This window comes from Suillus fuscotomentosus (assembly GCF_016647785.1).
Source record: "Suillus fuscotomentosus strain FC203 chromosome Unknown F5891scaffold_12, whole genome shotgun sequence".
NCBI lineage: Eukaryota > Fungi > Basidiomycota > Agaricomycetes > Boletales > Suillaceae > Suillus > Suillus fuscotomentosus.
In genome coordinates, this window is record NW_024539524.1 from 270,589 (window position 1) to 297,227 (window position 26,639).

Here is a 26,639-nt window from a genome sequence, read left to right on the forward strand (position 1 = left end):
ACCTCTTGTGGCACGTGACAATTTATATGTAGAAGACCAAATCATGATGGTATTATTCATTCACATCAGTTCACACCTCCGCGTCTCCCTGGCTCGCAAAGTGGTCGCGGGAAGGAGCCTGGTATACTTCTCTTTCCAGATGAGTCGCGTTGTGTAACATTCTCAAGTTTTCAAGTTAGTATCGTGTCAAGCCTCGATGTTCCGTCACCTCCAAATCGAAGCCTTTCCCGCCGCGCCACGCCCGACAAGCTCCTTACCTTGTGAAACCAAATGCACCTGCAGCACCCTGACAAGCCACACTTATGCCGCGTTAGCAGTACCAGAACAGTCTGCCGTGTTTATCCTGCTAGTCCAGTTGCTAACGATGTCTCCCTTCCATGATAACAGACCTTAAACGTCGAATCCTTACGCTGTTCGTCCGTAGGAAACAACTTGAAATGATTTACTAAGAAACTTATCCTGTGATAGTCAGACACATCACCCGTACGAAAACGAGATGGTGTTCAGCATGCCTTCAAAAACATCTCATCTCACGATTAGTAGCCAAAACTACACGTTCGTGACAGTTTCCGCGAACTAGCAATCATGCCAAGAAATGGTTTGGTGGCATGGCTTGGTGTGTGTTTTAATCAAAACTGTTGCCCATTGAATAGCTAGTGATTTCAACTTGAACAGTGCGCAAATTCAGAACGAAGAATGACCACATTGGAAGTAAAGTATAGGCAAGCGACAATGGGCTTGTTCTGAATCTTGGACTCCTCCTTTTCAGGCCGACTTTCCGGAGACAATTTAAGTATGTGTTCTCACTGAGCCCGATGGACATAATGGAAAGGACCACGAGCAGCCTTACAATCAGCACCACGTGGGTAGTAAGGTGACGCATAACAAAATAACAACATTATGTCGTCGGACTCGTTGTTAAATTTCTTCCTGATATTACCCCCAGGCATTCCACCTAAGAGTCATCCGACTAAGTGTTACAAGAACCAGCTCCTGTTGGGCAATATGAATATGACTACACTGGCAGGCATGTCAGTGTTTTTGGGGGCTTCGTGTTCTCCTTACCGGCGAATCGGACTGGATGAATGCAAAGTTACACTGTGACACGAAGTACCCCCGCAACTGTACATGCAGATTCGGATGTCCGAGACCTTAACCATGTAGTAACATATACTATTTATATCGTACAGGTGAGGATCATTGACTACAATGTCTTCCGGGCCATACTAGTACCCGTCAATATCATTTACTACCTCACATGAGACGATAGGCATTTAGCCTATCTGGTACGACCCGGCACATAGAATAGGCACATCATGTTGATCATATTTTGCATGGTGGAAGCGTTAGGCTAACTTGAACATCCGACGGCAATCAATGCTCTCGTACTCGTCCCGGCGGCCCGTCGCTATTCGCTTTAACTTCCTTCACTTTGAATTAAGGATGTTCTATCTATCCGTCAACTCTTCATGCATTCGAGTTCTGCGCTCAACCCTCAAGACAACCCTCAAGTCCTTCTCCACATCACAGCCCACACTAAGCACCGCCAGCTCAACCAATCCCAACTTCGTAAAGATAGTCGAAGTGGGGCCTCGTGATGGTCTCCAGAATGAGCCTAAGCCAATTCCACCTCCCATCAAAGCGGAACTCATCAATCGACTCGCTATCGCAGGGATGCGCAATATCGAAGCCGGCAGCTTCGTGAGCCCAAAATGGGTACCTCAGGCACGTCTATACTCTCCAACAACGCTTCAACACTCGTGCTAATATGCGAACATGGCACACAGATGGCAGGTACGGCAGAAGTCCTGGCTCTCATAGACAGTTTCCCGAAAACAGGTTACTCGGTACTCGTCCCAAATCAGAAGGGGTTACACGACCTCCTAGAGATACTCTCTACTAGCACTTCTCCAAACTCGCACGCAAAGCCCCCACCTCCAGTCACCGAAGTCGCGATCTTTACCTCTGCGACAGATGGGTTCTCTCTTGCGAATACCAACGTCTCTGTTTCAGGTTCTCTTGAACGTCTCGCGCCAGTTGCACGCAGAGCTCTTGATGCTGGGTTGAAGGTGCGAGGGTATGTTTCAGTAGTCGTCACATGTCCCTTTTCTGGACGCGTGGATCCGAGGAGGGTTAGGGATGTTTCGAGGGAGCTCGTACAGATGGGGTGCTACGAGGTGAGCTTAGGAGATACGACAGGTGCAGGGACGCCTGCCAGCATCCTCGGGATGCTTGAGGAAGTTGCAAAAGAAGTAGACATAGGGATCCTTGCTGGACATGTAAGATTCACTCAATCGTATCTTATCTTATGGTTGAGCCAGTGTTCTTTTGGACTGTGTAGTTTCACGATACAAATGGCACAGCGACTGCCAATATTATGACTGCTCTTGACTTTGGGTTGCGGACATTTGATGCGTCCGTTGGTGGCCTTGGAGGGTGTCCGTATAGTCCTGGCGCCACGGGTAATGTTGCAACGGAGGATGTTGTCTATGCTCTTACTGGAGATAGGTTGTTCGGCGATATTGGTGAACCATACGGTGAAGCCCATATTCTGTATGTTCTTCCTTGTAAGCTAATTATCTAATATCTACGGTAGGCAAGCCCGCCAAGGCGGTGCAAAGTCGATGGGATGTAGGTCCCGTTGACCTAGTTCGATTGGCAGAAATCGGGGCGTGGATTTCTGGGGTACTTGGGCGAGAGACTACGAGTCGTGCTGGCAAAGCCCTATTGGCGAGACGGAAGAGAGAAGAGGATCGCAAACGAAAGGAAGGAGCAAAGTTGTGACATTACGACACTTCCCCCTTCGCGAGGTAAGCTGACGTCTGCTCGACTCGGACGCGAATTTATCATGTTTAAAGACCATGATCGTTCTGCATACTTTCCAGTGATAATAGTTTTTTGCATCATGCTCTATGACACTATCTTCTTCGAATCAAATAACTACTCGGGGTATCAAGACTCATCAAATGTCCCTGTCCTGAAGAAATATAATTTTAGAAGCATCCATGCGCGTGTGCTTCGCGTGCCGGCAATCTACACTCTCGCACTCTCACTCAGGTTTCGAGTTGAACTCCTTTCCAGTCTCAACATCTTCCAGAGGAAGACGATCGTACCTGCCTGCATCCTTGGAAGTTTGCTGAGATTCGACGTGTTTCACCCACGTGTAGTAAATGGACCCTAGAAGGATGATTGCAATAGAGGATGCACGGCCGCTGTAGTAAGAAATGTTAGTCACAAGAATTTTGACAGTCACATGACACCTTAAAAACGGAAGACACGCACCTTGAGATGATCTCTGCAAATAACCACATTCCTAACATGGATGCTGCTACGCCTCTTACTGCGGAGGACACCATGTGTGTGATGGGCGAAGTAACTTTGATGGACAGCAGACTAGCGAGGCTCATCATAAAGCCAAGCGCACCCTAATGATGCATCAGTCAGCAATAGCGTGAATTGCCAAAGCGGGTGTGAATACCCACCGTAATAAAGGAGCCCCAAACGAACGTCTGCAAGTCGCTCAACTCTCCTTCCTTGGGGATAACACCTGCTCCGAAAAATAAATCCGCAATGGCCGGGACCTCACCGGCAAATACAATGATGGGCATCATCACAACCGCACTAATCAAATTCGTATACCACGACAGATTCATGGCGCTACCCTTGACTATATCCAGACTCTTTTTGATGACCACGCTGTGCACTGCTGTGATTGCGGAACTTGCGACGCCGAAGCCAATACCAACGAGAGCCATGGGGACAGAATCGAGAAAGACACCAACAAAGAAGCCGAGGGTAACGATGGAACAACTAAATAGAATGCGGAGGGACGGCCGTGCGGAGAGGAAGAAGTAAGAGGTAAGGACTGTGAAGGGGAGGACGAGACCACGCGCGACTTGGTAGACAGATGCGTCGACATACTTGAGGGTATAGTTGCTGAAGCTGATAGTAAGACGAATGAATCAATGTCAAAACCTGGTGTTGCTGATTCATGGGAAAGTCATACCTCAATCCAATAACATTCAACGCAATGTTGGGGGCAAGCTGGATCAAAAGCTGGGTGTCTACATATAAAGGCACAACTAAGAGGCGGGATGCATGTGCGGCAATGAAAAGAATGACGGCAATGACAAGCTGGGTAAAGAGGAAGAAGAGCGGGGCAGCAGTCGTTTTGAGAACCCATTTATTCCTGTATTTTGAAAAGAATGAGTGAGGTTGGTAAACATTGGAACAGAAAAATACTTGCGCCATGACCATCTGCATGCAAAGGGATATATTAATGAACAGGAGAGTAGTAAGTAGGAGACGGACGTACACATAGTGCTGCTACAAGGTAGAAGAGCACTGTGCCAGTCTGTAATTAGAGCCTCTGGTCACTATAGAGCGATGAAATGTGATGGTTTGAACGTACGACAAGAAGTCTGCTGCTCTGCGACTGCGGACGAGTATCGTGCTTGTGCGACATCACGGTAATCGAAACGTCAATTGGTTTGAGAGAATTATAACACTTTTTGGTACTATGAATACGTGCTGTAGTAGCCTATGGATGTTGAGTATGAAGAGTTATATCATGAACTGAAGTGGGCGTGAGGAAGAGCGAAAAAACGGTGGCTCGTGAGTAGGAAAATTCATGCAAAGCAGGCGCCGTACGGAGTTGGAGCGGGAGCAATCAATGTCGTGGCATTGTGTCACGTGGCACCGCTCCATATGGCTCAACAAGTGTACGGTAATTAGGACCTGACGGAACTGTGACGGAATTTGAAAACTTAACGGCTCCTGTGTCCTACCCAACCCACTCACTCAATATTTTCACTTGTACCTAGTCCCTGATACTGCTAATAACTGCTCAGTAGCTAAGCGCACAATTTCTAGCATTGTTTTAGCAGGCCTTTGTTGGACGATACGAGCTGGATGAGTTGAGTATTGGATGGTACGAGTTGGGCGTTGGACGATACAAGTTGGACATACACGCATGGTACCAGTCCCTGGAGGATTAGCCTCTGGGACTGTTTTCCTTTTCTGATCCTTATCATATCTTGTCAGCTTTGGCACCATATGTTTACTGGCAGCTTCTCTCTGCCTTGAACCTTCTATTGCTTTACATTTAAATGTCTTTCACGTCCGCTGAGGTACGTATACCACTACTTCCTATATCTAGCTTTACTAACTGTACGGCCTAGACTTTGGTCTAGGTAAATCCAATTTTAGTGTTGTCTTTCACGTCCACTGAGACTTTGGTCTAGTTTCTACAGCCTTCATTTCCTATAAACTGACAGATCCTGCAGAATAGCACAATCAAAACCATTTGTGCCTTTTCACTGGCAGCCTTACAAGTTTTGTTGTTTTGTTGTTCAGTGACGTGCATTAGCCCGCAGGAAAATATTTTAGTGAGCAAATAGATCAGTATAATTATGGCCCTTTCCTTGCAGGTTCAACCAACCTATAGTTATCAATACTCGCTAACTGACATTGTGTTGTGTGAGTATCGTGTCTTGACTCCCATTGCATTCTGGATTCATCAGTGCGTTGGAAATAGGCCTTGAAGTATTATCATGTCACTATCTCTAGCCTAGTTTTAGTGCTTACCCTACACGATTATTGTTCAGCCTCCAGATACCATGGTTTGATGTTACTGATGCCCTCATGTCTGAAGGTCACATCAATTTTGGTATGCAATAGTACTTCTTGTGGCGATCGAAATAACCAAGGTTTTCTCCCTAAATTAGAGTACTTCATTCACATGGATGGAACATGTTTATCTCAGTTACAATACTATTCATAAGTTCAAGTCGATTTTCGGAATCCTCTGCGCTGTTAGCGAGAGTTGCTGTAACATTGGCTCTTTCGCCTCACAAGTTTGTCATTTGATTCCCAGGTCCTGTGTGGGCCAGTGCCACAGGCTACAAAAATGCTGTGGTAATGTCCGTGCCCGTTGTCCAAAGTTTCCTCTTCCTCAATTCAAATAACATATTTACATAATTTTCAGGTGAACTGTACACCTTCAGCTATTTGCAAGAAGGAATTCATTCAGCCCAGGTCTCTCTCATAGCCAGACCATGCAGAAGGAGGACAGTTGCTCCTCTTGAGTTCTTGCAATGTGGGTTACCTCGGCCTTCTCTACCCGTACCATACAACACATATATACTCCACCATGCGGCCATCCCTGTCATACAATGCTCTCACCTGTATGGAGACAGTAGTGACAGTGCTGCCACCCCTCCTTCCAACCCTTGTGTCAGCGGCATTCAGCATCTGGCAAGAGCCCCCGCCCAGGCCAAAGGCCGATGGCTTGTTAATTTATTCCAATTGTGGTGGCACACAACATCCATGACTGCTCTTCTCTGCATCCATTAACCATGCTCAATGTTGTGACCAACTTCCTGCCTCCATCTTCACCAGCTCCAGCAGCTTACTCATATTGAATGGCAGTGACATATCTGCCTGTATGGCACCCACCATGTACGATCTGTTCAAGCTATAATTCAGCATCAAACACAATGGAACATAAACATAATACTACACACATCACTGTACTCTCTTTCAGAGGTTCCACTCACCCACCTGTCTTCAATATGTCGCACATCTTATCAAGAGGTGTATTACGGTGGTGCCATAGGTTATAAGCCCGCATGTACTGCAGGTGAGGGGGCGTTGGTGCTAATGATGGCACATTGAATTCCAGCGGCATAGGTGATGATATCACCTTGGTACTACCTGCCCTTTGACTAGGCGGATCGACTGAGCTAGTATACTGGGTCGGGTCAAGTTCCTTGTTGCCAGCTTTGGCCAAGTCTAGGAGCTTCAGGTGCACCATCAGTGCTGCATGCACATCATTTGCCGCATCTTGATGGGTGTCATTAGTCAAAGTTTTCCTGCATCACGTTGGGGAGCTCACAATGCACCATCTTATTATTCAGGTCTGCCTCCCAATTACTGGTGCACTCTTTGCTCTTCACTAAATTGCACTCAAGGTACATAGCAACCATCTTGGCGAGACTGACTACTCGTCGCTTGTACATGCTAGAGAAGGTATCATCTGTGACATGTGCAAGTGCACCAAGCTCGACAAGTCCTTGGGTTGTGATCCCAAAGTCACGATACAATTTCTTGCCATCATCTACCAGTTTGCATCAGGTGAATCACAGTTCATACTTTCAAGCTACGCGGGCCATTAATAGATAGCATCTATGATACCATTAACTGATTGGGCTTACCAAGACCCTTTCCGGAAACCCTGCCACACAACCAAGTATTCAGGTGGCAGCAGACCATAACTATGAGACAATGTACGTTTCATTTGGCTTACCTGGATCAGCAAGATAGTCGATTTGTCGCAAAGTTGCACCAGTGCTGTTCGTCGTTCCTGTGCACCAGAATTTCAGAGTACACACCACTCGAGGTCAAATCCAAGGGGACTATAGCAGCAGGCATAATCATAATGGATGCTTTGGTGCTGTGTTTGCAATAACAGTTACAGTTAAACATACCTTTCAAGTGTTTGAACCAATTTTTTGGCTTCATCCTCGCAGTGTGTGTAGACAACGGCAGGCGAGGGGGTGCAGTAATTCGTGTAGGCCTGAGTAGTTTGGCATTTGGGAGGCTGCTTCGGCAAAGGACTCAGATTTCAACAGTCACTCGTCTACCTTTTCCTTTGTAAGCATCAGCAAACTACCAATTTCGTCACAGGTGTCACAAGGTTTCACAAGCTGCCACAAGACACCACAGGTCCTACAAACTTCACAGACACATAATCAAATACCACACTACTTATAGTGTCTATTATCCTTAACCTACTATATGTTGTTGTAATTACTGAAAATATAGTTGAAATATATATTAATCTTTACTGTACAAGATCTATTGACTCTGAATGAAAATTAAATAGGATATATATTCAGTAAATTAGTGTATGATTCTATTGCAACTATCTGAAGCTACTGTAGTCTTATTCCCACTACCTTTAGGGAGTGGGTATTATAGCTCACTATTTTGAACTTTTGGCGGTAGATTTCATGATTGTGCCGCCCCTCTTTTTCTCGCTTTAGATGGCAATTGTTGCCTTGCATGGTAATGAGGCTGTGTTGATCGATTGATCTACACTGCTTTTGGTTTTTGTCTGCTCGATCATCACATCGCTTTCCTGCATGGCGCGCTGTTGGTTGTGAATACGAGCATCCTGTGCATAATCCTTATTCTCGTCGCGTTTCTGGACTTCAAGCCTAGTACTTCATAGTTGAATTCTGACTATTCTTCTGATGTTGTTCTGTCTTTCTAGCAACTCCGTGTATATTTGGTGGCAATGCAAACCATTTGTCAGAATCTGCTGTCAGTGGCCCCGTGGAATTATCTCAGTCTTTGTCCCTCACAGGGGCAGTTTTATCGTCTTGCACACATTCAAAGTCTATTGTGCATGATATATTTTTTGCATCGTGTTCCTCAGGGGTCCGTTTGGGCCCATTTTCATCTGAAGTTGCGTCGCTCGAGTGGGCATGTGCTCTGCATGGTTTAGACTTTAGGGGGTCTCATCCCTTGCTCGACTTGTGAAAAATGTTGCTGCAACATCTACTCCACAGTGAATGCATCGTTTTGGACGCACGTCTCAAGCATCGTGATTACACTGCATGTTGTGAGGTTGCCGCAGGGTTTGGCACACCTTCGAATTTGGTCGAGTTCATACTCGACGAGTTGACGTCAGCGGATGTTTCTGCTATATCAGGCGGCGATCTTTGGTTTATTGCGCAGAGCATTTGTAGCGTTTTAGACTCTACCCGCATTCCAGACTCACATCTCAGGCGAAGGGCTATTAGTATTCTCAATATTTTTTGTAGCTGTGGAGTATATGAGCATGCATCTCAATCATTTCAGTCATTGTTTTCCAAGACAGAACATATGTCAAAAGCTTCTTTGGAAGCTATAGCATCTTGGCATGGTTTGTGTTTTGTGGGTACAAAGGATCAGTTGTTGGATTGGATTATTGATCATGTATTGAGGGGTAAATGCACTCTGCATGCGGCCAATTCTCGCGTCGCTTGTTCTCATATCAGCGATGAGTTGTGCTCTGAGAGTGTTGAGGATGATGACCTTAGGACTCATAGTTCTATAGATAGCTTGCATGGTTCTCCTGACACGAGCCAAGAGGTTGTCAAATTTCAAATTCGTGCTCTAAGTTTGTTGCGCAAAACTAATGTATCTTCATGCGGTGTAGCAATAGTAGTAGTGAAAAAAAAGCCCAAACAGGTAGCAGGTGTTGCCACTTTAGCTGGCGCTATAGCTTATTTATGTAGTAAATAGAATGGTAGTGTTGTAGTGATAATTGACTAGACTGACTTGATAGAATTTTCGCATTTTGGTCATGTGACATTTCTTTGGTATATATTGCTATTATTAATGAGGTTTATCAATGGTCTTGTGGCTTAGTGGTTATTATGCTGCACTTCTAATTGCTGAGGTCTTGGGTTCAATAATGGCGTTCAAAGTAAATTTCACAGAGCTCGCTAAGCTCGGTAAAGCTTGGTAAAGCTCGGTAAACGTCAGTTAAATCGGTCTGAAAAATGTTAACACAAGTACGGCTCCGTTCGGCATCGCGGTCGGACTTTGAAGAGAGACTTAGTGTTTGGGAAGGTGAAGAGGCGCAGATGCACAGATGGATTACTGTACTAAGTACAAAATAAGCTACATACGAACTATCATAGTGACCGTTTCAGAGAGGATCATAAGCCTGCGAACATTTGTCTCTCATGACGAAATGCGAATTGTAAGACTGGACTGAGGGGCAGGTGGTACTAGTCGTGCGGATCGAGACTGAAAATGTAAGCTGAAAATGTGATGACGACGGTGAACACTTGTATCGCCGGGATCCATATATGAATGCACCTGAGTTGTGGCCTGCCCCGAGGGAGAGTAATTTGGAGGTAAGGGCAACGTAGCAGGGAACTACAAGGTGAGGGTCAAATCGACTGCGAAGGCAACAGAAAGAAGAAACATATGTCCAGCGGATCACGAGGTTTGTGGTTCTGAATAGGACGGAGTGCATTTGTGCGGGAGGAGGAAGGGAGAAGTTTGCGAAGGTAGTGAATGAAAGTGGGTCGCTGTGGGTCTTTTGTGAGTTTTGGCGGGATGCGGACAGGAACCTCAAACGATCTGCCTTTGTTTGAAACGGGTGAGCTGCATGGAGAGGAATAGACATGAGAGCTGCAGTCGGACACAACTGGATTCGAGAGCGGCATGTTAGTTTGAGGACATTGATGATGGGCAGCACTATGAGATCCGTCCTCGACTCCCCTGGTGGATGGCAAAGGAACATGATGAGGGTGGTGTGAGAGATGCCAAACGGGTGCTAGAGTGTCGTTGTCGTTGATGGTGCTGGTGCTGCACCAGAGTGCTTGTTACCACAAAAGGAAAATTTAAACTCCGACCCCATATTTGGATTTCATTCACACGGAGTGGTAAGCTGATCAATAAGGATCGATAAGGATCGATAAGCATATTCATATTGGTGTCTCTTGAACCTCATCATGCCCCATCTTTCCCTACGCAACCAGCTGCTTGATGAACTGGATGAGGCAGAATTAGCCTTAACCATTTCCAAGTACAAGCATGCACTTCGTACTATGACCCTATCCGACTTTTCCGACTCTGATTCTGATTCTGACTTGGATATGGTCCTCACTCCTCCATCTCCTCTTACCCCACAATTATCTGACTATTCGGACTCGGACTTGGACTCAGACTCGGATGATGAAAGCACCCATGTTGCTGCACATTACGACCACCTTCATGACACTATCACTTCCCTTCGTGATGAGGTCTCAAGGGCACGTTGTAGAAACAACAATACTGCCAGGAACAAAGATAGCTCCTAGCTGTATCTATAAATGTTGTAGGTCGTGCGTTGCCTAGTCTGCGATACTTGAGATGGCAAGTGCGTTCGACCCTATAGGGGAAGCGAGTGCAGTGAAGATCTACAGGTACGCGCTGAAGCGAAGCACGAGAAAGCGCAGGTGCGCGCAAGGCGCGGGAACACGCGCGCGTATTAGCGCGAAGTGCGGGAAAGTGCGCGTGCGTATGCAGAAACAACAGAGAGGTTAGACTTAAGTGATGATATGATACTAGATAAGAGAAGAGAGATGCGAGGTGTAAACAGATAGAGTTCTACTATGTTCTGCTAAGTAGTAAGTAAGTAGTAATAAGTAAATGGGAGGTAAAGTAAGGTAAAGTGTAGTATGTACTGCTGGCGCTTATATAGCGCACCTAAGCGCGGTCATGCAGAGCCGAAGTGCTACCGAGTAGGTATGTAAAAATATATATGAGTGAGAAACTATGATAAAAATAAAGGTGGAACTATGCTAATAAAGGAAATGGAAATATACGTACTAGGGAGCTTGGTGGACAGTGGATGGATGCATCTGAATGGCTGGTGCTATAGGGCGCGGGAATGCGTGCGTGCACATACATCGTGAAGCGCGGGAATGGTGCGCGCATGGTGCGCATTGTGCGGGAAAGCTGCGCCTCATATAGAGATAGCTGCGGGTAGCGCACAGAGTGACACTACAAGTTCATGCTATGTACTTCCTAGTGTAAAGCTGTCATATCAGACCATGAGACACATGAGTCTCTACAACGTGTCCTTCAAAAGCCAGATGCACCTCCTATGCGGGCCCCTCAAATTCACCTCCTTCATGATTTTGGGACATCTCGCACTCATCTCTTCCAGAAGAAACTACGCGTCAATCCAGAGATCTTTGATGATATCCTTGATCACATCTCAGGTCACCCCATCTTCACTAATCAGTCCAATAACCCCCAGCTTCCAGTTGCTATTCAACTAGCCATTTTTCTCAACCGCGCTGGGCACTATGGCAATGCCATTTCCCCAGAAGATGTGGGTCAATGGGCAGGTGTTAGTGTGGGGTCAGTAATCAATTGCAGCAACTGTGTCATGATTGCCCTCCTTGATCTGCATGACACATTCATCCAATTTCCTACTCCTGACTCCGAAGATGCTGAGCATGCTCGGCAATTTGTTGAGGCTAGGTCCTGCCCTGAGTGGAGAAATGGTATTTTTGCAATTGATGGTTCTGCCATTAATTTGTATGAAAACCTGGTCTTTATGGTGAGGCATTTTATGACAGGAAGTCTAACTATTCCCTCAACTGTCAGGTATTTTTTTTCTCTTATTCTAACGGTCAGAAATTAATAAAAAATTCAGGCAATCATTATGCCTCATAACCTCCTCATAGTTGATTATTCACTGGGTAACCCTGGCAGTACACATGATGCTTATGCCTTCAAATCCACTCGTGTTTATCAGGAGCATGACACTCTTCTTCCAGAGGACCATTGGATTTGGGCAGATAGTGCCTACCCACTTGAGAAGTGATGCATTGCCCCTTTCAAGAAGCCACGTAATGGGAGGTTGACCAGGGACCAGAAATCCTTCAATATTAACCTCTCTCAGGTATTTCTAATTTTTTTGCTGATTTTTGCAATTTTCACTGATTTTTTATTCATATAGATCCGTGTTCGTGTTGAACATGCATTTGCAGCTTTGAAAGGACGATTCCAGTCTCTCAAGGAACTTAGGCACCCACTTCAGAACCAGAAGGATCTTCAGGTCACTCTGCATTGGGTTAGGTGTTGCCTAATCCTTCATAATATGATCATCCGCTTTGAGGAGATTCGCAAGAAATCCACACTTGTATGGGCTGTTCGAGAGGGGAACAATACTATACGCCATGAGGATGAAGGACCAGATGGTGATGAAGTAGTGGGTGATAGGTCTTATGAAGGCACTCCAGGTCAAGCTCACAGGGCAAGGCTAATGGATTTGTTGTTTGATAGCCCTCATTCACAAGCACACCATCAGGCAGATTGAGCAAACAAGCAGAGTAACATTGTGTATAGCTAAACAAATGTACTACTAAATTTTACAACTAGTGATCAACTTGTGGCCATATGTGAGAACACTACATGCAAACATAACAAGACATATAACATCCAAGACATGTAAGAGTATAACGACGCAAGAACATAACAACAACAACACGAGAACACAACAACAACAACACGAGAATGTGATGATGACGACGACGCGAGAAGGTGATGATGACGACGACGACGCGAGAACATGATGATGATGATGGCGGCGCAAGAACGTGATGATGATGACGACACGAGAAGTCAGGTACCAGCAGGTTTGCCACCCTGGGCATTGAGCTGGGCCCACTGAATCCGGAGGCATAGAACATCTGCTTCCGAGGCAAAAGCAGCGGCATCTGCTTCACGTAGGCAAATATCTACCTCTTTAGCCTCCTTCATGCGCTGATGGACTATGGCAGCATCTGTGCGCTCATCCATATGCTCCTCACGCATCAGACGATGCTCCTTGTCCTGGCGACTAGCGTTGAGCTTCACCATAAGGCGCTCGTTCTTCAGCTGATATAAGGTTAGCTTGTCAGAGTGAATACTTTCCAGGTCGTCATTGAGTGCATCCATTTGCTTGCAAATCTCTGTCCGGAGACGTTTGGAGACTGAACTTGCTGGCGTCGTCGAGACAGATGTTTGCGCTGTTGGGGAGGACTGTTGTGATGACGGCTCGTGAGATGATGATGGCTTTCGAGAGTGCGACAATGAGCGCGACCCTGATGATGCCATAGAGCCCGATTTACTCTTTTCATGCATCATCACCTGGCTAACATGCGACTTGAATGTAGCGCGATCATGCTGGACAGAAGTGAGGGGGGGCACCTGTTGCGTATGAGAGGTAGTAGTAGGGGAGGGGGGGGAAGGGGGCTCCTGGCGCTTCTTCCCAGCCCTGCGTCTTGGCAGGCTGTCCAGGCTGATCGTGTTGCTGTCGTCATGAATAATTTTATCCAGGGAATCCATATTAAGATCCTCCATCTCACCCGCAAGAGGGTTGTCATCGTAGATACCGTCAAAATTATAATCATCAGTAGGGGAATGAGCGACGGGAGAGTAAGTACCATCGTGAGATGTAGCACCGGAGGGAAGCGGTGGGTAACAAAAAACAGGGGACCCGGCAGAACTGTTGGTGTGAGTGCTTGGTGGCGGTGGCACATAGTTCCATTGCGAAGGGCTACCACCACTGCCTCCAGGAGCAGGGGGAGTGTGACAAAAGGGGGAGGTAGGTGGTGCTGCAGCTGTGGCACCACCTGCATGAGCATTTGGAGCAGGGGGAGTGTGATAAAATTGGGGGGAGGTAGGTGGTGCTGCGGCTGTGGCACCACCTGCATGAGCGTTTGGAGGAAGGTAGTCATAAGTGGGTCCAGTTGATGACCCAGCAACGCCGCCAGCTGGAGCATTTGGGAGAGGCATGTTGCCAAGTTGCATGGGAGAGCCAGGATCAGTGCTGGAGGAAGCAGGGGGACGAAGAGAGCCACCTGAAGGACGGGTGAGAGAAAAGAGATCACTCATGTGATCAACGCCCAGCTTTGACGATGACATTTTGGCAGAGAATGATGGATGGGAGCCCCAGATGGAGTAGAGCTGATCGTACCAGGGAAAGTCCTTCTCGTATTTACCTACAAATTTAATTAGAAGAATTCGTGTAGGGAGGAGAAGACTCACGATGCAAATTTACGCTTGTCTCTGAATCGATGGGCACGATGCCTGCACCCATGGACTCAAATTCAGCACGAATGTCATGAAATTTAGTGTGGAGGCTGTGATCAGCGATCAGCATTGATGATTATAAAAATAGGGGGGGATCACTTACACCACGATGCGATTATATACAGAGTCCCGAAATTTGTTGGGATTCAAGGCGTAGAGCACTGCGTATTGAGGATCGTCGGAGAAAATAACCTTTGCAATGACAGCATGGATTTCTTTTTTGTCTTTGCCTGAGGGGCGGCCCTCAGCTTCACGGTTGGCTGGATTCTTCTTTTCACTGGCAAACAGAATGCGGCAATCTGGTGGGTGTCCAATGAGGTAGTCAACCAGCCTATTGGTCCGCTGGGGAACCGCTTGCCAGCTGATAGAGATAGTAGGAGAAGTAGTAGCTCTATCTTTACCTCCTCTGCCACGTTTTCCCTTTCCCCGTGCAGGAGGAGCTGGTGGTGGCTCCATAAATTTCAGCCCGGTCTTGCAACGTCGCGGGGAGATGATTTGAGACTGTATCTGTAGTTGCGCAGAGCGACGAAGTTGTGGTCGTAGGGCAGGCATGTCTTTTGGGACTCCGATCGATGCCAGCCCAAGCCGTAGTGTGACAAATCTTATTTTTGACCGAGTTTACCGAGCTTTACAGAGCTTAGTGAGCTCTGTGAAATTTACTTTGAACGCCATTAATGTTTATTCGTTGACTTACGAAGTACGTCAGAATGTTGGGTAAATTGACTAATCCCATCCCTCTAAGAGAAAGCGGATCAGCTTCACTCGCATAGCTTCGCTAGTACTCTCACGCGAAGTACATCACACCTGTGCTCGGTTGGTTCAGTGTTTACAATATTGGTGCGACGAAATACCATCTTGGAATATGACCTCATGGGTATCTCTCCTAGATATTAGGTAGAACCGCGGTGATCCCCTAGCTTTCCAAGTCCTGATGACTGTGAGGACAAAGATGATTGATTCGACGTAGATAAATATTATCACCCATGATGTCGTCCCATGATCTGCAATTGGACAATTCTGTAGCGCCATCAATTTACACCGAGATGTAACAGAATACACTGACGCATAGATCTGGCAGGACTTTTGAGCAGGCATGTGTAATGATGAAGGGAATGACATACATTGGTGTTGTGTATATTTCATGGCAGTGGCCGTTGTCGACCGCCCTCTGTGTTACATCAGGTCCAAATTTACATAGAATTCACCCATTCTTTTTGGAGTCCAGATGTAAAATTGCCCTTACTTCTGCACTGTCTAAATCGAATAGCAAAGGGGCAAATCTCGATGAGAACCTGATAAGTACAGAATGTGTTGCGCTGCGACCTGATAAAGTACCGAAAAAATCCCTGAATCACACAAACACTATGGAGACCGGAACATCAAGGTCAGTTTCTAATGGTCAACTGCATAGCCGAGTGTAGATCCTTACTAGAGTTAGACGTGGAATTGTTCGGAAGAAAATGGGTAGCGATATCAACAAAACAGAACTACACAACAGCACCAGTATGGCAGTAGCTCGAAGCTCAGCGCTCAGGTTCCGGAGGGAGAATGCCCGAATATTCATCAGCAAACTACTGAGGCCTTGTACACATTTGTACAAGCCTCACAAGCCCACAGCTAAGCCCCCGCTGTACAGGCTTGTACAAGCCCTACAAGGTCACCTTGTACTCCTTGTAAAGCTTGTGGGCTTGTGGATTTTCGACCACAAAGGCCAAAAGAAGTATCACTAGACTGTGTGACATGTGGTGTGACTTGTCTTGTGGGCTTGTGGTCGAAAATCCACAAGCCCACAAGCTTTACAAGGAGTACAAGGTGACCTTGTAGGGCTTGTACAAGCCTGTACAGCGGGGGCTTAGCTGTGGGCTTGTGAGGCTTGTACAAATGTGTACAAGGCCTCAGTAGTTTGCTGATGAATATTCGGGCATTCTCCCTCCGGAACCTGAGCGCTGAGCTTCGAGCTACTGCCATACTGGTGCTGTTGTGTAGTTCTGTTTTGTTGATATCGCTACCCATTTTCTTCCGAACAATTCCACGTCTAACTCTAGTAAGGATCTACACTCGGCTATGCAGTTGACCATTAGAAACTGACCTTGATGTTCCGGTCTCCATAGTGTTTGTGTGATTCAGGGATTTTTTCGGTACTTTATCAGGTCGCAGCGCAACACATTCTGTACTTATCAGGTTCTCATCGAGATTTGCCCCTTTGCTATTCGATTTAGACAGTGCAGAAGTAAGGGCAATTTTACATCTGGACTCCAAAAAGAATGGGTGAATTCTATGTAAATTTGGACCTGATGTAACACAGAGGGCGGTCGACAACGGCCACTGCCATGAAATATACACAACACCAATGTATGTCATTCCCTTCATCATTACACATGCCTGCTCAAAAGTCCTGCCAGATCTATGCGTCAGTGTATTCTGTTACATCTCGGTGTAGGGATTCATTTCTGGTTGGGCTTGTAGAGACTGTTTTTACCTTACCTTATGTTGGCACTTTTGTAGCTTACATAATCAAGCAATCTTTTCACCAGTTACCAGTATGAGTCTGAGAGATCAGCAAGTTTTTATGGTATTTCCTCTCCTCTGAGCCTTGAGCCTGGTCCAGAAACCCTTTAGGGTCGAATAGCAGCTAGGTTCTGCAAGACCCAACACATTGTTCAGACTCACCATCTGAATTGTTGTACCTTCATCGGTGTAAATTGATGGCGCTACAGAATTGTCCAATTGCAGATCATGGGACGACATCATGGGTGATAATATTTATCTACGTCGAATCAATCATCTTTGTCCTCACAGTCATCAGGACTTGGAAAGCTAGGGGATCACCGCGGTTCTACCTAATATCTAGGAGAGATACCCATGAGGTCATATTCCAAGATGGTATTTCGTCGCACCAATATTGTAAACACTGAACCAACCGAGCACAGGTGTGATGTACTTCGCGTGAGAGTACTAGCGAAGCTATGCGAGTGAAGCTGATCCGCTTTCTCTTAGAGGGATGGGATTAGTCAATTTACCCAACATTCTGACGTACTTCGTAAGTCAACGAATAAACATTAATCCAATCGCACACTCACCATAATCTAGTGCGGTACAGTGAGCACACACCCGCATGTTTTCACAAGGAAGCACGGCTCTATCCTCTTTCAACTCCGCACGGGTCACATCGCGCTCAACAAGCACTTGCATCGCATATCAAAAGCCCCGCCAGCCAAATGTGAACATTGCAACGCGCACGAGGAAACAGTCCACCATTTCCTACTCACCTGCTCGTCATTCATCAGACAGCGCACCGCTCTGAGACTCGAAGTCGGCCAACGCAATTGCAACTTCAAGTACCTACTCAATGAGTACAAAGGAATGAGGGCAACACTCAAGTACACAGCACGCACAAAACGCTTCGAACGCACCTTCGGCGACGTGACCCCCCCAGAGGAAAGAGAAGAGCAGACGAAAGCATAGTCATAGAGAGATGAAGCACCCCGCTAAAGCCACCCCATACCTCCCATCCCCAATGCCTCCAGAAGGCTCCAAACGTCCTCGCTCACGCCGGAACCATTGTCATAGATACGATAACAGTACATATATGTAGGTAATGTCCAACATAGGGCGGACACTAAACAAAGATTCAAAAAAAAAATGGCTGCGCTGCGCAACTTGGTACGGTCCTACTGCGGAACTCCGAACTAGTACTTAGCGGTACATCGATCTGTAGAACTTTACTGACATAACACCTACCCACCACTGCGGTTCTCTGCCCATGAACCTAGTCAGTTCATCGACCTGTTTCTGAATAGGGCGGTAATTATAACTCTCTGGTTGGTCGTTGAAGATGTACAACACGCAAACAGTATTGTCATACATGCATTCCGCTGGAATGATCTGCCCGGGAGGTGGAATTGCATAAGTCGTTGATAGCGAACGGATGTGGAAGGTTTTTCTGAAGCTGTAGGTGGGGTTCACTCTGGCGTTGCTACGGGCCTTGGATTCAGAAAAATCGGGGTGTACTTTAGCGAGGAAGGAAAGAGCTGTCTGATAAAGCCACTCCTCAGATATGTAGTAACCGTACATCTGAGCATTATGTTGCGGAGGTGGAAGGATTATATTGATACGGCGTCGGGACTCTTTGGTACGTCCAGAATCATGTTGTTGGTCTTGCTTGGGTTCACCAAGCTGGGCAAGAGTAATTAAGGGGAATATCAACGAATGACACCTGGACACACCTGCATGCTGGACATCGCTTCATCGAGGCTTTGGAATTGTTGTAGAGACATGTTCTTATGATTCAGGTTTCGAGCAAGACGACGACAAATTATAAAGCAATAGTAGTAGAGCAATAGCTTCACAGCTGCAGGTTAGGGGTGCGTGGCGGCGCAGTGGATGTTTTATTTGTTCAGGGTGATGGCCATTTGCATATGTAATCCCCGACTCCCACGAGGAGGGCTCAGCGCATCGCTGCCGCACCACACCGAAACAATCATTCAACGCTCATTGATTACATTTCCGACAACTACTCTATTGATTCATACACAAGCTAATCGACCTAGCAGTATTACTCGTCGAACTCATCAACTATGCGCCTCTCGGAACTCTTGAGATTCAATAACAGACAATCGACATCCGAGTCCACATACCAAGACCAGTCCGAGTCAGAACTCTGACATTCACAAATGGCCGTGTCTTATTTTCGCCGGCGTGTCTCAGTGTTTAATGTGTATTTGAGTTCTTCTTTCGAAAGTCCCTCTCAACCTCTACTATCTCAAGAAGCCTTGCTGGCAGTTTCTTTCCGAAAGACCTCGCAATACAGGTTCTGTTGTCTTCAATCTACACCCACGCATACTCGACTATTTGTTGTTTTCTCTTGCACAATGGCTAGTGTCGATGTCGACCTTCGACTACGTCTCGCCATCAGTGCCGCTGCCAGTGACATACGCCACAGGAAATGCCCGTGGTATGGAGTTTGGGACATTTGCCTGAATCAATACATGTTTCCGCACTCGGACTCAGATATCGTGACTGAAACAACGGTCTGCCTGTCAAACCCACAATATTCGCTCACCTGGACCTACGACGTTGATAATGATATGACACCATCCAACCATTCATCACAACAGCCTAGTGACTTGAGCAGCATGCAGATATCTCCGTCGCCTCCCGGGCCGAATTAAATTTCACAAAGGTCCATTAAAATACCTGATTTCACGCAAATTCTTTATCGCACCAGTCCAACTCAACCAGAGGGATCTCCAAGTCTGCCCTGTGTCGGTAAAAAAACGTGTCATCCTCACCATTGAGGTCAAGCCAGGAATCAAATCCCACAAAGCGTTCAAAGAAATCCTAGACGAACAAGTGGCAAAGCAGGCAATCCACGCATTTGCTGATGATCAAGACCTCAAATCACTTGGCGTGGTTCTTGCTTGCGGACTGGATTGGGCTTATTACCATGCTGAACAGCCACATTCCAACGAGATGAAACACTGGGAGAAGACTATGATAAACGACCCCGACTATAATCCAGAGACGCCACATCCTTCAGTTAGTATGACATCAAGCGAGTCGTCAGAAGTTTCCTCTGCCCTCTCTGAGCCCCCCGATGTCATATTCTCCATTCCTGGTTGTGTTGAGGACATTATGAACAAACGTGTAAAATTCTCCTTTGAAGACATCCCGCGCTGCAAGCAAGCTTTGGTTCAGATTGCGGCCCATCTGAAGGCCTCCAACAGCCTCTTTTGGGGATTACCGGGCAATGGGAAATGCAGTGCCTGTACTGGATTTGTTTGTTTCGACACTTCGTCGCATCTGTTTACTCACACTGACCTGCATTATTTATATAGGAGCAAAAGAGGGACGAGCGTATACAAAAGTGGAAAGACGTCCTGCACCATGTATAGCGAGAGGTGAGTTTGTCCTTTGATCACTTTTTCGTATTCAAGCTACATCTCACATCAACCAATGTTAGTTTCCAAGTCGTAGTTGAAAGCTTACACGTTTAAGTTCACTGGACATTATTTACTTGCATATCAGGTTATGAAGTTTGCGAGACACACCTAGCATGCATACGAGGCACTGGAATCAGGGCAAACATTGAAGTGAAAAAATCATACGATCAACGGAGTTGGTTGGCGGAGGAACGACGAGGTTGTGAATAAGCGTAAGCATGAATTCATGGTCGTGTTTCGTAGTTTTGGAGGATGAAATGGGAGAAAAGAAAGCCACGAGCGTGGGCCAGATTTCGCTCTACGCGCCTTGGTGAGCTTGCGCTTCCCAGTCTGGTAGAAGGACGCAGACTCTGCGGGAACGGTGTTACGAGAATGAAGTTGTGGGCGCTCTTCGAGCAGTTTGTCCACGTCTATTGGTGGAATCCCTACATCAAGTTTTCACCAACCTCGCCTCTAGTCGTGCTCGTAAACTGCCATCAGGCGTGATATGCGGAGATGTGCTATGAATGGACGATCGCAGAGATATACCATGTACCATGTTCGGACCAGGTATCAGGTTTGGTGGTAGCGTGAGGTATAGTGTATGAATCTGCTGGGAGACTGGTCAGGACTCAGGTTGTTCTATGTATGACGAATAGACAGCCAAAATCCATAAACAAGCTTTCCACTTCACGACTGAAACAGTGGAAAGAACCTCACCTCCGTTCCTCGTGCGACAAGCAAGCATAGACTCTCCTGAACTAAAATGGAGCACCACTGGAGCACGCCCACTGGATCCCAACGACGCATTCTTCAGCTTCGCGAGCTGCTTCTCAGCTGTGAGAGCTGCGGCCTTACTTGTATCCAATACAGATGCTAATGTGTACGAGGAACGCGACGAGGACAAATTTTTGAGCAAGCGAGGTGGTGGCATCTGTTTCTGTGTCTGTGCACCTGAGAACGATGCAGGACGAGAAGAGCCAGGAGGGCTGAGCGAAGGTAAGTGCGCTTGTCCATCATAGTTGAAGTCCGTTTCACAACCTCCAGATCCCACTTCGTTCTCAAAGCCATACACCGTCTCTCTTCCTGAGAAATTGGCGCTGTGGATGTGCTCTCTTGGCGAATAGGAATTTCTTGGTGAACGTGGACAAGGCTCTAGAGAAGGAAAAGGAGGAGGTTCATCGATGACTACTGTTGCATCCACGTAGGTCGGTAGGCTGTGATCAAGGAGGGAGAGACGTGCAAGGGCCCTACCACTATTTTGGTTTTGGTGGACTTAGAGTGGGGTCGGGGACGATCGTTGATGCAAATATACGACCTGAAATGCAAGAAATGTTAACCAATTCTTCTCATTTGTGAAAGAATTGAGGAAGAATGAAAGCAGGAATGAGTGTGAGAGAAGGAGCGCAGGATACTCACCAGAGACAATAAATTCCACACTCACGCTCCCAACTGCACGCATACGTTTCTGCCACATCGCAATATCCAGTGTTGCAGAAAAAGCACCATCAGGGTCCTCTTCAACACGCACGTCATCTGGTGGGCGCTGACCAAGAAGCAGTCCATCGGTAGCTGGCAACAAAACATCAGCCCCAATCTAGCTTCCCAGCTCAGACTTACCATTCCGAAGCCCACTTGCGCACAACCCGACACTAAATCTAAGGTTTTGAAATAATGGCTGATTACTCGCCACCAAACATGCCTTCCTCATTTCACTGAGTGTCACAGGGGTTAAGGGGGAGGCATATTTGAGCAGAGCATCAAGGAGGGAGGAGCGATGGTTGACAATAGTTCAATAGATGGCAGTGTGACCTGCTATATCCGGCTCTTGAAGAAGCGTAGACAGCGACAGGTGCTTCGCAGAGCATGTTTGGGCGTAGGAAGCCAGCATTTCATGTGGATCTGCTTGGGCCAATTGCGGAGATTTGGGACTCAAGTTAGCGGAGTTGGTTGGCGGAGGAACGACGAGGTCGTGAATAAGCGTAAGCATGAACTCATAGTCGTGTTTCGTAGTTTTGGAGGATGAAAACGGGAGAAAAGAAAGCCATGAGCTTGGGCCAGATGTTGCTCTACGCGCCTTGGTGAGCTTGCGCTTCCCAGTCTGGTAGGAGAAGGATGCAGACTCTGCGGGAACGGTTTCACGAGAATAAAGCTGTGAGCACTCTTCATAGTATGTATTAACGCATTGAATTCAAAGCATATAATCAGCTTTAAGACGCGTACGGCTTGGGTTGCTTCCCACACAAGTCCTTTGCACCCCTTCAGTTTCTTCTTCCCTGAAAACAGGTTACCCTCGAATATCTCGATTGAAGTGTCGGAATCCACCGTGTCGTCAAGGTCGCCAAACGCTTTCCGTGGCTGCGAAGTGTCATGGACCTCTGAGTTGGTACGTTTTCGAGTGGGTGATTGGAGAATACTTTGACGATAGACTGCTCTCGTACTAGAAAAGACGCAGTTTTTTGCCGCCATTCTGGTAAGTCCGACTGGGGTGGAACGGTCTTGCCAAGGCCAAGTTGATTTTGCAATCAGACGCGTCTAGACGCGCCTTGTCACGTGATCGGGAATGATCGGAAATGAAAGCCAAATATACATACACTCATCATGTATGATTCTTCAACATCTTCTGCGATTTCATTAATACATAAGATTATAGTTTGAGTTCTATGTGCAGGCGAGTCATACAGTAAACATTAACGCAATCCTCTCAGGGAGCTGCCATCCTGGCCCGCGGTGGAGTAAAGACCACATGATAGCACACCTGACATGAGCTCCGCATCTTAGTTAAGTTATATCAAAATCCCTCAATACATAATAATTTGATCGATCATAAATGAGATACTTTTTTGATTTAATTCTTCACTTTTCCCCGTTATCTTTGGTCTCCTTTTCACCAATTCGTGAAGTTCATTCCACAAGGTGAATGACTAGCCCAATTGAATGTCAGACAATACTTATTCACGTGCACCGTTCAGTCTAGCATTTTTTCCGTTTGATTCGGAGCTGCACGTTGGAGGTTGGAGTAATGGCACACATATCCCAGATATCCGGGACACCATCGTCCCTTCCCCAAGATTATGCCATTCTATCTCGTTTTGCTGCTCCCCTTCCAGAAGAAGCTCAGGAAGGACTTGAAGCTTCTTCTATCAGGAACGACCAGGAAGAGTATGGTGAAGAGGATGGCTTGCTTGCACCACGGAGGCAGGTTAGGCGCACCAGCTTCCCTGCATCGTATATCATTCCGCCGCAACCGTCCATGAAAATAATTTCCCAAGTATCTACTGTCCTCCAGCCAACTGAGACCACGCACCTCCTGGCGCCATTGATTCCGCTTATCCGGGAGAATGTGGACTTTCCTAGTGATGGACATGAACCTAGTACCACTCAAATGTACTGGGAAGAATTTTGGATCTTGTTGAAATACACCTTGCCTGTCTTTGGGTGAGTTCATACACCAAATGTACTATCAACTGACCCAAACCTTTTTGTCAGCACGCATGTTTTTGAGCACAGCATGATAATGTCATCTGTGATCTCCATCGGCCATATTTCAACCGTCGCTCTTGCTGCCGCAACTATTGGGTTCATGACTGCTAATGTCACCGGTCTGAGCATTATCCATGGTCTTGTTTCAACCTTAGACACAATGCTTCCCGGGGCTTGGACCTCTGATCAACCGCACCTTGTTGGACTGTGGACGCAGCGCATGAGTGAGTATGATTGTTTTTTTGATGCTCGCTACTTACCATTCGTTAAAAGCGGTTGTCGTGGCTGTTACACTTATAGTAAGTCGTCGAATCCCGTCGAACGTGGTTTTCGCTGATCATCGGCTTATTAGCCTATGTTTGTTATATGGTTCAATGCGGAGCCTATCCTGCTTTTGCTGAGGCAAGAACCGGAGGTTGCGCGACTCGCTGGTATTTACTTGAAATGGGCCTCGTTAGGTCTGCCGGCCTATGCATTCAATTGCATTTCCCGGTAAGCTTGGCTTCCTTCACTTTTAAACCATCGTCCTAATTGGCACGTTAGCCGATATTTCCAGTCCCAAGGTGTGTAGGTCTGTAGCTCGATGCTCACCATTAATTCCCGTCAAGGTCTCTTCGCTGTGCCGACTCGTATCATCATGGCAGTGGCACCTATCAACGTGCTTTTGAATTATGGGCTGGGTGTGTTTTGACGATTGGGTTTGACTATCTCATACTTACGCGTTCGCTGTAGTATGGGGTCCGGAACCAATCAGATTAGGTTTCATTGGCGCCCCGATAGCGACATCGATTTCCTACAATCTTGTGTCGATAGCCTCTGTTATCTACGGCATTTTCTTTGTTGAGAAGACTGCCTGGCATCCACTGTCACGGCGATCCTTCACCTCCTTGGGTCTTCTTGTTCAGCTTGGGTTAGGTGGCGTTGGTGAGTAGATGAGGCAATATTGCACGCTCCCAAGCTCATCCGAAACTACTTATCTCCAATGTAGGTCAGGTTGCTTCAGAGTGGTGGTCGTGGGAACTAGTCGGGCGTGCGTACTTTTCCTCGGTTGTCCTCGGGAGAAAACACACTGAATCTCGATCTCACAGTTGCTGCTAGCTTGTAAGTGTTACGTTCCTGCATGATCGAATCAACCGACGTTCTGTATATAGCCTTGGGCCAACAGCGTTGGCAACCCAATCAGTTCTTTTATCGACCTGTTCATCCACTTTTCAAGCCGCATTTTCTTTGGGTATTGCGACCTCTGTCCGGTTCGTTCCTGTTCTGTGCGGGTGGCATATTGTTTCTAACTGAAACCAGTGTCGGAAATCTTCTTGGTGAAAAGAATGCAAGGCGTGCTGGAGTTTCTGCGAATACAGCTATTCTGCTCTCTGCTGTAGCAGCAGGATTCTTTAGGTTCGTTTTACTTCACTTGCCTTCAACGCTGCTTTTTTGAGACCTTGCCAGTGTCGTTTTGTTGGTTTTCCGCAAGTCATGGGGTTATTTATTCAACAACGATCCCGGTGTGTCCGAATACCATGATAGCAAAAGTTATACCCACTCACCGCATGGCTCACTTTGACACAGAGGTCGTGACACTTGTGGCACATATCCTGCCATTAGCGGGTTTGTTCCAAGTGCCTGACTTTGCATGCGCTATCACATCAGGAATACTGAGAGCGAGAGGCAAACAGGTACGCGCTCTGCCCATACTACGGTGGTCATCTGGCTGACCGGTCCTTATCAGTTCACTGGGGCTCTACTCAATCTTAGGTAATTTGTCACATCCACTCATTTGGTTCGATGTCTACTTATGCGTTCTTCAGCGCCTACTACGTCATTGGAATTCCCCTTGGATTGTGGCTTGCCTTCAAGCAAGACATGCAACTCGCAGGGCTTTGGGGTGGTCTCACCGTTGCTCTACTTTATTCGTCGACTCTTGGCATCTGGCTCTGCATTAAAACGGATTGGAAGAGGGAAGTGGAGAAAGTAGCGGAGCGCCTTGCTGTAGACAAGAAGTGCCGCGATGCGGACTCTGAACATCTGGTGCAATGATTGGTGAGCTAGTTGATGACGCATATTGGCCAGGAGGTGGCGTAGTGCAGTCCATTCACGTCTTTAACGACCTTATGAAGCTTACTTGAACTCAATCCCCTTGTGGGAAACTCTTTATCAGACTGTGCCTCGTCTAGCTGTGCTTTCAAGTGTGAACACATGACCACTCTCCAGATTCGTCCCTTGATACCCAACTTCCTAAGACTGCTTCTTTCGAAGCCTTGTCAGAATGTCAACTTGGATGTTGAGCGGTTCGGTGGAGGCACCATCCCTTTGTACTGGCGCCCGAGTCGGGCTAGGTGGTGACCTGATGGTTTGATCAACGGAGCAACGTCACTCACGCACTTTCTCATGGATGTCAATCAAATGGAAGTAGGTGTCTCGAGGAAGCACATTCAAAATGAACCTCTGCGTTGAACAAGGGTCAATAGTAGAGTTCGGCGTGCCAGACCTACCCCATATTGCATCAGGTCTCGTTATGCTGAGTGACGCACATTCAAAATCAGGACAATCCCGAACACTTGTTTCACCTCCCACAACTGACTCTGGTTACCCGATGGTTCCTGTGTC

At 46.9% G+C, this 26,639-nt stretch overlaps 10 protein-coding genes across 10 annotated transcripts; 3 read left to right on the top strand and 7 right to left on the bottom strand.

The window, feature by feature from the left end:
- Positions 1 to 509: 509 nt before the first annotated feature.
- Positions 510 to 984, bottom strand: F5891DRAFT_76341 (uncharacterized protein). The gene has a single exon (XM_041373171.1). The coding sequence runs from the start codon at positions 881 to 883 to the stop codon at positions 626 to 628; it is 258 nt and encodes an 85-aa protein (XP_041229136.1). The 5' UTR covers positions 884 to 984; the 3' UTR covers positions 510 to 625.
- Positions 985 to 1,443: 459 nt separating this feature from the next.
- On the top strand, positions 1,444 to 2,784 carry F5891DRAFT_1185178 (aldolase; the record flags this gene model as incomplete). The annotated part of the gene is made up of 4 exons (XM_041366530.1): positions 1,444 to 1,716; positions 1,788 to 2,279; positions 2,342 to 2,537; positions 2,597 to 2,784. 4 exons carry the CDS (start codon positions 1,444 to 1,446, stop codon positions 2,782 to 2,784), a joined length of 1,149 nt encoding a protein of 382 aa, XP_041229137.1.
- A 265-nt stretch (positions 2,785 to 3,049) lies between these two features.
- Positions 3,050 to 4,465, bottom strand: F5891DRAFT_977673 (uncharacterized protein; the record flags this gene model as incomplete). Its single annotated transcript, XM_041376728.1, has 6 exons — positions 3,050 to 3,212; positions 3,283 to 3,425; positions 3,483 to 3,942; positions 4,007 to 4,257; positions 4,316 to 4,354; positions 4,412 to 4,465. 6 exons carry the CDS (start codon positions 4,463 to 4,465, stop codon positions 3,050 to 3,052), a joined length of 1,110 nt encoding a protein of 369 aa, XP_041229138.1.
- Positions 4,466 to 6,360: 1,895 nt separating this feature from the next.
- F5891DRAFT_1210049 (uncharacterized protein) lies at positions 6,361 to 8,066 on the bottom strand (the record flags this gene model as incomplete). The annotated part of the gene is made up of 8 exons (XM_041369161.1): positions 6,361 to 6,466; positions 6,558 to 6,819; positions 6,896 to 7,117; positions 7,215 to 7,234; positions 7,291 to 7,363; positions 7,392 to 7,453; positions 7,488 to 7,576; positions 7,986 to 8,066. 8 exons carry the CDS (start codon positions 8,064 to 8,066, stop codon positions 6,361 to 6,363), a joined length of 915 nt encoding a protein of 304 aa, XP_041229139.1.
- A 5,113-nt stretch (positions 8,067 to 13,179) lies between these two features.
- Positions 13,180 to 15,183, bottom strand: F5891DRAFT_977675 (uncharacterized protein; the record flags this gene model as incomplete). Its single annotated transcript, XM_041376729.1, has 3 exons — positions 13,180 to 14,540; positions 14,587 to 14,681; positions 14,735 to 15,183. The coding sequence occupies 3 exons, from the start codon at positions 15,181 to 15,183 to the stop codon at positions 13,180 to 13,182; spliced, it is 1,905 nt and encodes a 634-aa protein (XP_041229140.1).
- A 2,803-nt stretch (positions 15,184 to 17,986) lies between these two features.
- Positions 17,987 to 19,089, bottom strand: F5891DRAFT_1017038 (uncharacterized protein; the record flags this gene model as incomplete). The annotated part of the gene is made up of 3 exons (XM_041360978.1): positions 17,987 to 18,807; positions 18,858 to 18,885; positions 18,938 to 19,089. Coding segments are annotated over 3 exons (660 nt in total), but the record flags the coding sequence as incomplete, so codon positions are not given.
- A 616-nt stretch (positions 19,090 to 19,705) lies between these two features.
- Positions 19,706 to 20,851, top strand: F5891DRAFT_1017042 (uncharacterized protein). The gene is made up of 4 exons (XM_041360979.1): positions 19,706 to 19,780; positions 19,814 to 19,895; positions 19,930 to 20,531; positions 20,594 to 20,851. Exons 1-4 carry the CDS (start codon positions 19,719 to 19,721, stop codon positions 20,625 to 20,627), a joined length of 780 nt encoding a protein of 259 aa, XP_041229142.1. The 5' UTR covers positions 19,706 to 19,718; the 3' UTR covers positions 20,628 to 20,851.
- Positions 20,852 to 21,647: 796 nt separating this feature from the next.
- F5891DRAFT_76474 (uncharacterized protein) lies at positions 21,648 to 22,373 on the bottom strand. The gene is made up of 3 exons (XM_041373176.1): positions 22,173 to 22,373; positions 21,972 to 22,124; positions 21,648 to 21,897 (listed from the first exon to the last, which is right to left on the bottom strand). Exons 1-3 carry the CDS (start codon positions 22,261 to 22,263, stop codon positions 21,809 to 21,811), a joined length of 333 nt encoding a protein of 110 aa, XP_041229143.1. The 5' UTR covers positions 22,264 to 22,373; the 3' UTR covers positions 21,648 to 21,808.
- On the bottom strand, positions 22,345 to 23,021 carry F5891DRAFT_1185185 (uncharacterized protein; the record flags this gene model as incomplete). The annotated part of the gene is made up of 2 exons (XM_041366531.1): positions 22,345 to 22,704; positions 22,776 to 23,021. The coding sequence occupies 2 exons, from the start codon at positions 23,019 to 23,021 to the stop codon at positions 22,345 to 22,347; spliced, it is 606 nt and encodes a 201-aa protein (XP_041229144.1).
- A 291-nt stretch (positions 23,022 to 23,312) lies between these two features.
- F5891DRAFT_1017044 (MATE efflux family protein) lies at positions 23,313 to 26,244 on the top strand. The gene is made up of 15 exons (XM_041360980.1): positions 23,313 to 23,468; positions 23,553 to 23,990; positions 24,042 to 24,259; positions 24,309 to 24,334; positions 24,388 to 24,527; positions 24,579 to 24,598; positions 24,644 to 24,715; positions 24,768 to 24,959; positions 25,024 to 25,069; positions 25,187 to 25,285; positions 25,335 to 25,430; positions 25,482 to 25,537; positions 25,602 to 25,708; positions 25,762 to 25,787; positions 25,841 to 26,244. The coding sequence occupies exons 1-15, from the start codon at positions 23,383 to 23,385 to the stop codon at positions 26,067 to 26,069; spliced, it is 1,851 nt and encodes a 616-aa protein (XP_041229145.1). The 5' UTR covers positions 23,313 to 23,382; the 3' UTR covers positions 26,070 to 26,244.
- Positions 26,245 to 26,639: the final 395 nt, after the last annotated feature.

Bases quoted from the DNA above. Each gene is read 5' to 3' on its own strand.
- F5891DRAFT_1017042 (XM_041360979.1), top strand. From the start codon at position 19,719: ATGACACCATCCAACCATTCATCACAACAGCCTAGTGACTTGAGCAGC. The intron at 19,781-19,813 runs GTCGCCTCCCGG...AATTTCACAAAG, and splicing joins AGCAGCATGCAGATATCTCC to GTCCATTAAAATACCTGATT. The intron at 20,532-20,593 runs GTGAGTTTGTCC...AACCAATGTTAG, and splicing joins TGCACCATGTATAGCGAGAG to TTTCCAAGTCGTAGTTGAAA.
- F5891DRAFT_76474 (XM_041373176.1), bottom strand. From the start codon at position 22,263: ATGAGGAAGGCATGTTTGGTGGCGAGTAATCAGCCATTATTTCAAAAC. The intron at 22,125-22,172 runs GTAAGTCTGAGC...TTTTGTTGCCAG, and splicing joins CGCAAGTGGGCTTCGGAATG to CTACCGATGGACTGCTTCTT. The intron at 21,898-21,971 runs GTGAGTATCCTG...ACAAATGAGAAG, and splicing joins TGTGGAATTTATTGTCTCTG to AATTGGTTAACATTTCTTGC.
- F5891DRAFT_1017044 (XM_041360980.1), top strand. From the start codon at position 23,383: ATGAGATACTTTTTTGATTTAATTCTTCACTTTTCCCCGTTATCTTTG. The intron at 23,469-23,552 runs GTGAATGACTAG...TTTGATTCGGAG, and splicing joins CGTGAAGTTCATTCCACAAG to CTGCACGTTGGAGGTTGGAG. The intron at 25,286-25,334 runs GTTCGTTCCTGT...AACTGAAACCAG, and splicing joins GGTATTGCGACCTCTGTCCG to TGTCGGAAATCTTCTTGGTG.
- F5891DRAFT_76341 (XM_041373171.1), bottom strand. From the start codon at position 883: ATGCGTCACCTTACTACCCACGTGGTGCTGATTGTAAGGCTGCTCGTG.